Source organism: Branchiostoma floridae, chromosome 4 (assembly GCF_000003815.2).
Source record: "Branchiostoma floridae strain S238N-H82 chromosome 4, Bfl_VNyyK, whole genome shotgun sequence".
NCBI classification, from domain to species: domain Eukaryota; kingdom Metazoa; phylum Chordata; class Leptocardii; order Amphioxiformes; family Branchiostomatidae; genus Branchiostoma; species Branchiostoma floridae.
Genome location: NC_049982.1, coordinates 19,198,693 through 19,210,497, shown reverse-complemented (window position 1 = coordinate 19,210,497; position 11,805 = coordinate 19,198,693). Strand labels below are relative to the sequence as shown.

The following is an 11,805-nucleotide window of genomic DNA, read 5'->3' as shown; positions in this document are numbered from 1 at the left end:
ACAGGCATTCTTTATAATAACCCTTGTTTATTTGGCGAAGGTATAGGTTCGTGGAACTATAGTTATTATTGTTATTGAGGCTAGCAGTCGGTACTTACCATTGCCATTGGGAGCACCAGTCGTTACAGACGGAGCATCAGTCGTTACAGATGGCGCATCAGTCATTACAGACGGCTGGATACCTAGACGCAACAAGGTAACAGACTCATCATCTGGGTTTTGCTTCAAAATGTAGCTAGGGTACATCTAAACGTACAATGTAGGATAAAATATGCCATTTCAGGCATCAAAGTAGACAAAGTTTGAAGATTTATAACAGGTTTGCAATTAAAATATCACATACTGTCAGTCAATATTTGTGCCGATTGTGAGGTCTTTATCCATAAGTATCTATCAGTAAAAATCATGCATGCCCAGTTTCCATCTATATCTTTATAACTGAGTCCTTACCGCACAGCTTATCGGAACAGCTGACGATACCGTTTGCGCACTGGGTACAGGGTGTGCCGGTGATGTAGGGCTTCTGTCCAACAAAGTTTCCACTATAGACAAAATATAGAATGAAAAAGCCAATTTTTTTTAAAAGAAAAACTTCTCATTTGCCCGATATAATGGGATGAAAAGCTCCACTCATTTAAAGACGGATCTGGAAAGCGTAAAGGGATATTATCGTATCGACCAATCAGAAGGCCCCGTATCATGTTGGTTATGACCGTAACACATAGAGCTGTCGCGAGTGTCAAATGAATTTCCAGGTGACTGCCCACTGCTGACTTACGATGGAGCATAGTTGCACACCACCAGGTTGGCGTTACTCCAGTTGACTGTGCCTAGTGTACTGCAGAGTTTCACGCCACACCCAAGCTTCTTACTGGTGGCCCAAACAACCTGGTGGGAGGCAAAACGTGTCAAGAAAGAAATACGTGTAATTGTATGTCGTGCACACTAGTATTGATTAGATTATCACACACACACACACACACACACACACACACACACACACACACACACACACACACACACACACACACACAGACAGACACACACACAGACACACACACAGACACACACACACACACACACACACACACACACACACACACACACACACACACACACAACACACACACACACACACACACACACACACAGACAGACACACACACAGACACACACACAGACACACACACACACACACACACACACACACACACACACACACACACACATATATATATATATATATATATATATATATATATATATATATATATATATATATATATATATACACGCACACACGTAGTATTATTCAGTCTTGAATCATATAATTTTTTCTGAATGAAGTATGGCCTTACTTGTGTATAGTGCCCGCACACAGCGCCAGACCTGCAGGAGTTGCTGCTGTACGTGTAGTCAGACACCTCGCTGTGCCAGTTCTCGGTTTCACTGCCAGCAGTGTAGCTGTGGGTTTGATTTGTGTAACAATGGAAATTTAGAATAAACAAATATTGTTTTGTCTGATGAACATGTGCACGTTTTACAGCATGAAAGTATTACAAGTATAAGTCCACAGTAAGTTAAGTTTATGGATGACAATTCCTCTGCAGCCTCGAGATTTTATACGAGAGGACGGAAAAAACAAGATGGGCAAAAAATACCTAAATTATCAAAACATTGAGCCAACAAGTCTTTTATTCCTGTATTCAAGAAGTAAACAAAGTGACAGGTATTATTTACCAAGTTGGAAACCTGTACGGTGTACACTCAAGGATACCATACAGGTGTCACTTCTAGGAACTACCCAGCTAGTTTCACTTCTACAACGTTAACTACAGTCATGGTTTCCTCACTAGTGCCATGTCACTTCTACAAGTACAATCAATTCAGCTACATGCCCTATTTGTAAATGCATAATAGATCTTGACACAAGCACTTGTTACAGAGGAGCAAACTAGATTGGTCAACCATAACGTGGAGTTTAAGTCGTGCATCATGAAATCTCTATAGCTGGTGTCTCACTTGACTGCGCGTCAGTTTGCGCCCGGAAGGCATGGCGTAATTTGGCCCAGTCCTTTGAGACACCCGCGTAACAATCTCGTCATTATATGAATGAATGTGCAGAATGTACAGGATAAAGTGCTGGTAAAGCTTAAGGTTCCAGACCTTCCAGTGCCGGCGTAGATGTTCTCCCCCACAGACCCGGCATAATTGTCCCCACGGTTGGAGTTGTGTGCGAAGTCACAGCCGTCAGCCCAGTCCTGAGCTATGGTCGCCAGGCTATCGTCCCACTCCTGATGGGGACACATGACACACAGTCGTCATCATTCTTATTCTTATAACAATAACGTTAATGATGATCACAGGCATAGTTATAACACGTATCAACTCGTTTAATTCTTGACATGGCACACCCTACTTGGCCAGTGTCACACGAATTGTGATGAATGTTACAATAAAAGTTTATTTGCAAGTTCATGCCCGGAGGCTAATTGCAAGTATATGGTAGAAACATAGGGAACATACATGTGACAATGGATAGTGATAAAAATCATTGTAAAAAGAGACAAGTACTGATGTTGGCTATTTCAGTTTCAACTGGTTGGGTTTGGGTTGGGTTTGGGTTTTTATCGAACACTTCAAGCGGGCTCACTATGTGCGGACGTGCTGACATGGCCTTGTACTACCTGTATATGTATTTGTGTTAACATGTTTCGAGATGTGTTATTTTCTTGTGTCATGACTAGTTATAATGGGGACGTTACAGCGACATAAATGAGTGGTTAGACCACTTTGTCAAGATAGCCCCACCCAAACGCAATTTACTTTTTTTCTTCAAGCTTGATTAACTTCAAAGTGTCTGATAGGGATGTATAGGCATGGTTTAGGCATACATATCTGTATAAAATACGTTGTAAAGGGCTCATATTAGCTTTTCTAGAATCTGCAGCTTTGTCTCTCTATATGTAATGCGCTCAGATCATCTCATATTCTAACGATTTAGATTCATTGGACAAAATATCGCAAGAAAGTTTCAATCACCCATTGTTCGACTGTATCTAACATGTTAACGTCAAAGGTGCTTCACTAGACAACTGTTTAGGATGGACGAAATGCACACCGCTGAGCAAATAACGATGACAGAGGAGAAAGCCCTCACCATATACTCCATGTTGGTAGCTGTGGGGTTGACGGCTTTCCTGTAGTTGTTGTGGGCCTGTAAGATCGTGTTGATCTGTTCTTGGGACAGATCTGATGCTCCAAGACACCCTTTCAGATACAGCAGAAGGGCGGCTACACTCAAGACCTGCATGTTTCCTTAGGCCGTTGGCTTCGCCTGGTCTGTTCCTTAATGGTCTCCTCTGTAAGAAAAAATATGTTGTGTAAAAGTTTAGCCGTCACCGTGTTTATGAAACATTGTCCAATGTAGGTGGTGCTAAGGTGGGCCATCCCACTCCCCTGACAGGCTCTGTGGGCCGACTTTTCCGTCCGGAGATGTCAAGAACTGCTGAATCCTGTCACAACATATTGCAGGCATTAGCGAAGATGCTTAGTAAACATATCTTTACAGTGCTTGTCTGGGAACTTAAGCCGCCATGTCGGCATGTTTCGCGAAGACGCACACTAACTTAACTGAACTAACTTTCGCTCCTAGCTTTGAAGCTTTCTCATTCACCTGTTTCTCCTAGTAAATGTCGGATGATATATATATATATATATACACATTTCTATAGATTTTACGTTTTCTATGAAAAAATGTTACCTACGATACTATATAGATCTGGTAGGCCGCCGATAACCCACCTAGTCCGAGCCGTCTAACCCTGTGTTGATATAAAAGACCCACTTGTCGAACACCCTTCTTGATAGGTCGAAACGATTATATACAGGCCAAACCTTTCTATCAGTGAGACCAATAGTCATCGACTAGATAAACACTATTACTATGAAGTTGCTATTAGTAACGCCAAAACAATGAAGGGTTGAAAGGGTATAATTATTTCCCTATTTATAATCAGACACCATGCGTAAGGGATTGGCTTCGATGGAAGGTGGGACACAAAGTGACACAAATCACTTAAGGTTCCGAACAGGTCTTTACGTTGTGTTTTACGTACTGGTGTTGTTGTCTGCAAATGATTTAAACCTGGGCGGTGCTGATATGTTGTCTTATTTATACTCGTATATTTGTGTTAGTTAATGAACATTTTCGTCACAATGTATCTGAAATGTGTACAACACATGCTCGACTGCACCGAGAATGTCCTTAATATGCTACAGTCGTTCTGTCATTCAGTGTAAGTGACATATGCAGTTTTGCCATGTCGATGCGTTTCAGTACTACACTCGTTCCCATGTCGAAAATTGCATTTGTTTTTGGTTGAAAAATACATCGGCTTTATGGTTGTTTAGGAAAATTCCTCTTTTAACCATAGCCAAAAAAATGGCAACTAATTATTTTCGGTCCCATTGGTAATGCATTACAGGGCAGGTAACAAACGTTACCGGTAAAGTTTATTACAACAGTAAGATTAACAAAAAGATTAACATTACTGGCTACATCATTTAGGCATAAGTTGACGTCCCTATGGACATTTAAAAAGTGAGCAGCATTTTTGCACCGGGTCAGACAGAATGCTTAGAAAGCATTAAACAATGGTAACGTTTGTAACAGTCATTTCTGTACAACGTTTTGTTAAGCAAGGTGGAATACAAATGGTAGTCAACAACCCTTTCTTGTTTCTGTAGAAAGCCAGAACAGTACAGCTTCACAAAAATGGTCATTTCTTGTCTTATACGTGGCTAACAAAAGTGCCACAACCGTCTAACTAGAGGTGGTAACGTTTGTTACAGAATTTGGCGACAGGCATAAATCACGTTACATAGACTCGAAAATCAGTGAAGGGAGCGACCTGATGTGATTAGTCAGAGGGCCCGGCTACCTGGGTTTACCTGTCGAACATTCAGTCTGGGAACTGCATGACTACATCTTTGGCTACTTGTTTGAACTCTCCGTGTCTTTTCAGGCGACAGCCGTTTTTTAGGGGTTGGGATCCTACACATGGCTGTAATTTCTTCCAAGACATCAACCAATACGAATGTTGTGGTGCATCTTTTGTAAAACATTACAGGGATTGTGGAAAAATAGAAAAACAGTGATGTTGCCTGCGATTTGCTCTTATATATCAAGTCTTAAAGACAGGCGACAGCATTTCGACATTTGAATGAGAACGAGCCAATAAACCATACAGCCACGAAGACACCACGTCGCCATGTCATATCATACAGGCCATGTACTTACTTGACGTTCTCTTGCCTCTCCTTCTGTCAGAGCGGACCGCACTGGTAGTTTACTTGCACTGATGCAGAAGAGTGAAATGCATCTAGTGTTTGGGCATCAGAACACTGCCCACCTGACGTACGCGTGATCTGGACAATGGTGAAGGCGTGGCTACGGTAGCCTGGTGAATTCTGGGGGCAGTACACTAGTTTCAGTAGATCTTTATGTAGACATGTCAAGTTCAAAAAATACTTACCGTTCTGATTAAACGCCCATTTTGCATTTGTTCGTGATATTGACTTTGTTGACATTTAGCATTTCTGTGTGCAAGTAACAGACCGTACTTCTCAACTGCTTGCAGTCTAAATTCTACGTAAGGCCATGTTAATTTGATTATATGGACGGCATCCCCGCGCGCATCAATATCGGCCGTTTTCAAAGTTTTCAACTATGCTTTAAAAATCATACAAAGCAGCTACAAAGGAGCAATTATATGCTGTGGATAAAAACATATACTGATATCATCTCCAAGGTCAAAGAAGAAGCTGTGAAAACAAAAACTAAGGAATCTATTGTTAGGTATTCAATACTGTATTTGGTCATTTGTTAAAACTCCAAGACCACTTAGATTTCATAATGAAGGCAACAACAACAACAACAACAATAGCAACGTAATCTACTTCTACAACAGCAACGACGACAACTACTGACTACTACTTATTTCGAGTGGAGATTTTTGTAGACTTCAAAAATGCGTTTGATAATATTACAGTATCATCATAATCGTCGTTCTATAATAGGTAACGGGGTTACCTCTTGAGGAGTACAGACAGCGTCGTTTATTTATGTGCTTTTGATCCGGTCTTATGATAATTACCTAGCTACCAAAACCCCCTTGTGCTACTGGAAGATCTGTTCATTCTACCTTTGAGTCCTTTTGAGCTGGGGTATACACGGCATCATTTTCATGCAGACATTCTTAAATCAGCCTTTAGGCGGCACCTTATACCACATTGTTTGTGGTACCCGGTGATAGGGAAAGGGATGAGATGGTAGTTCATTAATTGGCAAGTAATACGGGACAGCTTGGCTCGAAAATCCTGAAGTAAAGCTTCCAATAATACTACCAGGATTTGGCTTTGTCCCAGTTGTGTAAATTTTGATCTGTCATGATTTCAGAAATCGCACGAGAGGAGTTTCTGCTAACACTCGACTGCTTTAGAAAACAAACTACTCAGTCGTATCTAGTTATTGGATCATTATAGTGATATGCCTGTTGGGCAATTTCTTTGGAAAAGATAACGCTGTTAGAAAGCTTCGTGTATATATCAAGTCACAAAGTGGATGAATCATAACTCTATCATTTGTGCAGGAGGATTTCAGGTAATCATCATAGTCAAGTACGCCCATAGAAAGTACAGCGGAAATCTTCGCAGTAAGTCTTTGCAGATATCATTGTCCCATCTGTAACTCAAAGCATTTTCTTTTGAATCTTTTTTAAATCACAAACACCAGAGCTTTGCGCGACACTGTGCCATAAGGCATGGGACGGTATTAACAAGGTGTGGGAGCCCAGTGGCACAGTGATTCATTAGTGGACGCCTCCATTTGGCATCGGCGAGAGAGACCATGCTGTTGCCGTTATCTCTCAAATACCGACAAACTTCGTAATGATGACTTCATTCGTTTATTCTATGAAAATACATAAAATCAGATATACAGCTGTACCATTTAGCCATATGTCACAATTAAATTGGTAAGTTGTACATACCAGCTCCCATTGGCACTTATTTTAATGCCACAGCTTCAATTTCGCAAAATAGCCATACACTCTTGTCTTTTCCCAAATCTACAGGTGTTCACGTTTACAATGTACTCTTTCGCCTCTATGTTTGCTTCAAATCGGTACTGACTTACTAAAATGGTTTAAGTTGAATTTCTATGATACAATACCCAAAATGTACATAGAATAGCATGCGCAATCTTTAAAACTGGTTCATAACGATTATTTTTATTTGAGCTGTTTAAGACAAACAGAACTGAACTCTACATGAGTGGAGGTATATCAATTCACTCAGCAGACTTGTAGAAGATGTCACATTACACGGTCGTCGGTGTAGAATACGTGCTGTCTTTGCTCCTCTTTGCACCGCTGTCTGTGTCCGGGTCCAGTCCATTCGTGACCGGTCCTTGCGAACCTTCGTATACAGGATTTACTGTGCATAACGGACAAGAAAGTCAAGTTTATAGATTGAAATGAATTGAACAATTACATTTTCAGTAGATATCAAAGTATACAAAATAATGAAGTAGCAAAATCAACTAAGGGTGGGGCTTTTTATACAACCAATTCCGCTTGTGAGTGCATCTTTGAAAGAGAATTGGGTAGGATGATTCGGGGTTTAACTATGCTAAATTAGTGGTTGACCGTTCATGTCTTGTTGGGTCAGAAACACCAGGAACACCGGTACCGGTATCGCGTATCTACATACCGCCTGATGTGTCTGATGTCCAGACGGAACATTTCTTATCATCCGCGTCCTTTGTGCCCTCCAGGTGTCTGGTGCTGTACCCACGTGTGCTACATTAGAATGGATACAGAATATGCAATAAACACGAGGATTACTTGGACAAGGAAAGACACATTATTCTTTCGCAACGTTAGACTTAGAGGAAATTTGAAATATCACAATGAAAATAATATATTACTCTGACATTATAACACGCGCCACATCATACCATACCAGTAAAACCTTACCATATTACATCAAACCAGTAACCATAGAATGCTACACCATTATAACCCTTATGTTTAATCATAACATATCATGTCATAGCATACGATTTCACATCAGTTGATAACGGAGATATAAAGCTAGACTGTGTTACATAATCTTTCACCGTTGAAAGCCTTGGAAGCGTCTTCCTTCCTGAGACTAAATCAAGCTTCTATAGAGAGCAGCCCCTCCACCGGTCAAGCTCATAGAAGCTTCTTCAAGAGGAGGACAGTAAACCTCAGACAGCGAAAGACTGTGCAGTAAAACGGTTGCTAACGTCTAAGTACTGTATGACTTTATTACCTTGCCCGCGGTACAGGAGATCCTGTTCTCCTCCAGCGCCTGATAGCGTACAGTACGCAGGTCAGAGTCACCAACAGGCCAACGGCAATCATTAGTATGGATATAATACCTATAGCTGAACATTGAGTGGAAAATAAAAGAAATACTGTTGGATGAAAAATTTATGATGAGAGAAAAGGTTATTTGTTTCTTTTTTTTCGTCTGATGAAACGTCTGCTTCACTACTGTTCAGGCAAAAGCAATGCAAAACACATGGATAGTGTAAATGCAGAAATGTTCGCGGTGGATTAATGTTCGCGGTTTTCGCGGTGATTAGTTTACGGTGAACTTAAAACCACCGCGAACATTTTTCTATCATGGTATTAGACTGCAGTCTATGGTGTTACCGCGAACTTAAAACCCCCGCGAAAAGTCATTTTTCCAGCTACCGCGAAATTAAATCCCCGCGATCTTAAATGCATTTAGAGTAGTGTGGTCTGCTGGATTAGTACGATCTCAAAGAAACAAGTGAGAATGTTTTTTCAAGTAAGATGTTATACGTACTTCTTGTGTCGCATCTTGCGCCTGCGTAGTGAACGAAGGGCTCATAGATACACCTGAAGGTATGAGAAAATTACATGAAGATAATTCTTTTCCAACCGCATTGTCCAACTGCCAAATGTCAAATTACATGCAAGAAAGGCAGAACTCAGGGCACCGAAATATCTTACACATTAAAATGATAAGCTTATCCCTAAACATTAGCCTTTTTTTAACCTACGTGCACAATAATTTCACAGTTCCGTCCTCCTGGCACGTTCCACCGTTGACACAGTAGCGAGGGTTGGCGTGACAGAACGGGAAGCAGTGGTGCCCCACACGCACACACCTCACGTCTCTGTCAGACTCTGTCGTTGCTGTGAACGTACCTATAAAGACAATACATTGGAAAAAAACACATCAAGATACTATCGAAATTTCTAAATATATAAAATGGTAAAAATGACCTGACCTGTGTATAAAGTCCTTAATTAACCTGAGTCAGATATGTAAGTCACGTTGTGTATCTCCACCTCTCCCAATCTGCCGTCTTGGCTGTCGATGTACTGTTTCAGTCTGGCTACTGCCCGCAGTTTCAGGATCCCCAGGAGACTAATCCGAAACACTACGTTGAGGTCAATTATTGCGTTTTCCGGGCTGTAAAAAAACGATCGTTCAAAAGTCTTAGTTTGTGATGCCACATTTTATATTGTCATGTTTAATCGGCTTTTGCAGGTGTTCGTGAAGTTATAGATGTAAACATTTATCAAACATGCTTAGTAGTCAGGAAAAAACAAACTCAAGTCTACAAGCTCGGAAAACAGTGTTAGATTAGGCACAGCGTATCGATTGCATTTTATATTAATCCGAGTGAAGGTCTTACCTGACTTTGAAAACGTCGAGGCGAAGGAAATTGTGATCTTCCCTATACGCCTTAGATGTCTGAAAAATGGCGAATTGAAGTTGAATGGATAGTATCTACTTGTCATGAAGTGTATGGTTTGGTGATGATTTGATGATTATAAAATGCATAATTCACACACATGAATACAATGAATAAGCTATTGTTCAATGTTCTCCCCATACCCAATGGCACAAAAGATTATAATTAAACACTATGAGCTTACCTCTGACCTGATATTTGACAGAAAGTTCAGGGACTGGGGCGATGAGTGATCACTAAGGTTAGCTGGCAACTGTTGAGCTAACTTGAGTTGGATGTGTACTGAATATGGACTGTGTGAATACTGTTGACCGGAAACACGACTTGATGACGTAGCTGAAGGGTCCACAGCAGACCCGGAAGTGACGTTGTCACTAGAAGAGCCACTTGGAAGTGATACAGCTGTCACTAGTGGTGCAGAGATACAGCCCAACGCTGATGGAATGATAAAAATATAAACATAGGGTAAGTTGCAGGTACATCTGTTAAACCCACGAAGATGCCATTGCTTAATCCAATTGCCCACCAAAATGGTCGCCTGGGGTCAAAGTATCTAGTTCTCAAAGAATCTTTAGGGTGGTTCCTTCAGTTAACTCGGAACCGATTTCCGGGGAGCTCTAATCCATACCAAATCAGGGTACAGAAAAATTATTACTAACACAGGATTGAATGAATGATAATTTAAACTATCATAACATAAAGAACTCGGCATATCTGCGCCACGGTATACACATTTTTTCACCCGGATGGTTGCTTGCTTTATCTCAGGCTTAGTGACTTATTTCTATCAGGTGCTCTATACGCAAATGTGCGTTGACCTGCTCTTGCAGTTGGGTTCATGTCGTAGGTGTGACTATCTTGTGTTATACCTGTGGATTTCGTTGTTAAAATGAAATGTGTTGAGTAGGTAGGCCATGAAGAAATTTGTTTAACGTGGTGCAGATATGCCGAGTTCTTCGTTCTTGTATTTGAATAATCAATCATAATCATTATGTCGTCAATGAAAAGCGGATATACCCTATACACCAGCTAGTGTACTTGCCACTATAACACCAACTAACAATATATCACACCAACAACAGCACGTCACGGCTCGATCTGACCAACTGCCTATTTTCTTTTGTCGATACCCTAGAATTTTGGTTATCTGGGCTAGCAAAAAAATCCGTTCTAAGAAATATTTTACTTTCCCTTCCTCATTCACTTTCGACCACCTAAGACTTGAGCTTCTTACACAAACGCTAAAAGTTAAACATATGATGTCAACACAACACCGAGAATGGACAGCCTTTCCTCGAAGATGTAAGAGAAACCGTATTTCATCACGCACTGGTTATTTGATAGTGTGATTGCAGAGACAGTGACATGATCTGTGTTTCTCAGGCCAATGAACACCTGCGGTCAGGCAGAAATGACGAAAGATATGGCGCCATAGGTCAGATTCCTGTTGTCCACGGTGGATTAGTCACATTGTTTCCTCTCTACGCGAGACGAACTATCAAATGTCATGTTACTTGTAAGTATTATCGCAAGGGGCGACCTTATAATATATATGACTTGTGTGCGTGGAATTGTGGTTTACAGCGACATAAGTGCATATATAAGGCCCGGTATTCATCATACAGCTGGTGCACGGTCAACATTTCAGTATCCCTTGGTACCTTGCACCACCTGGCACTCACCTTGATAAGGTTAATACCAGCCAAGGGTGATGCAAGACCTGTCACTTTGTTATTTAAAGTATACCAAACAATGGATCGGTCTGGGTGCGGGGAGGGGCCTTGTGTCTGGGCTATTTTCAGTTACATACCCAGTTATTTTATGTACAAAATTGATTTTCACTTCTTTCAGCTATTACCATGAATCTTGTTACTTTTGTACATGCATAACACGAACAAGAAAACGTTACTATGAGTGAACAATTCCATGACTGTGGAACATCGGTATTGTAGTGTCACTATGCCCGAAGCGCATCCATGACA

The 11,805-nt window shown here is 40.9% G+C and overlaps 2 protein-coding genes across 2 annotated transcripts in view; both read right to left on the bottom strand.

The window, feature by feature from the left end:
* Positions 1-424: 424 nt before the first annotated feature.
* Positions 425-3,843, bottom strand: LOC118413611 (peptidase inhibitor 16-like). The gene is made up of 6 exons (XM_035817138.1): positions 3,768-3,843; positions 3,161-3,362; positions 2,167-2,294; positions 1,359-1,464; positions 779-888; positions 425-542 (listed from the first exon to the last, which is right to left on the bottom strand). The coding sequence occupies exons 2-6, from the start codon at positions 3,311-3,313 to the stop codon at positions 425-427; spliced, it is 615 nt and encodes a 204-aa protein (XP_035673031.1). The 5' UTR covers positions 3,314-3,362; positions 3,768-3,843.
* A 3,108-nt stretch (positions 3,844-6,951) lies between these two features.
* Positions 6,952-11,805, bottom strand: part of LOC118413610 — a 5,549-nt gene continuing 695 nt past the window's right edge. Inside the window, exons 2-8 of the mRNA XM_035817137.1 lie at positions 9,764-9,858; positions 9,377-9,537; positions 9,122-9,269; positions 8,905-8,957; positions 8,362-8,476; positions 7,774-7,862; positions 6,952-7,497 (exon numbers count right to left, since the gene is read on the bottom strand). Coding sequence (XP_035673030.1) covers positions 7,382-7,497; positions 7,774-7,862; positions 8,362-8,476; positions 8,905-8,957; positions 9,122-9,269; positions 9,377-9,537; positions 9,764-9,858 — 777 coding nt within the window. The 3' untranslated portion in view covers positions 6,952-7,381. The remainder of the gene's footprint in view (positions 7,498-7,773; positions 7,863-8,361; positions 8,477-8,904; positions 8,958-9,121; positions 9,270-9,376; positions 9,538-9,763; positions 9,859-11,805) is intronic.

Excerpts from the sequence above, each read along its gene's own strand:
- LOC118413611 (XM_035817138.1), bottom strand. The coding sequence starts at position 3,313 with ATGCAGGTCTTGAGTGTAGCCGCCCTTCTGCTGTATCTGAAAGGGTGT. Across the intron at positions 2,295-3,160 it reads CTACCAACATGGAGTATATG|GAGTGGGACGATAGCCTGGC; the intron begins GTGAGGGCTTTC and ends TGTCCCCATCAG. Across the intron at positions 543-778 it reads GTGTGCAACTATGCTCCATC|TGGAAACTTTGTTGGACAGA; the intron begins GTAAGTCAGCAG and ends TTTTGTCTATAG.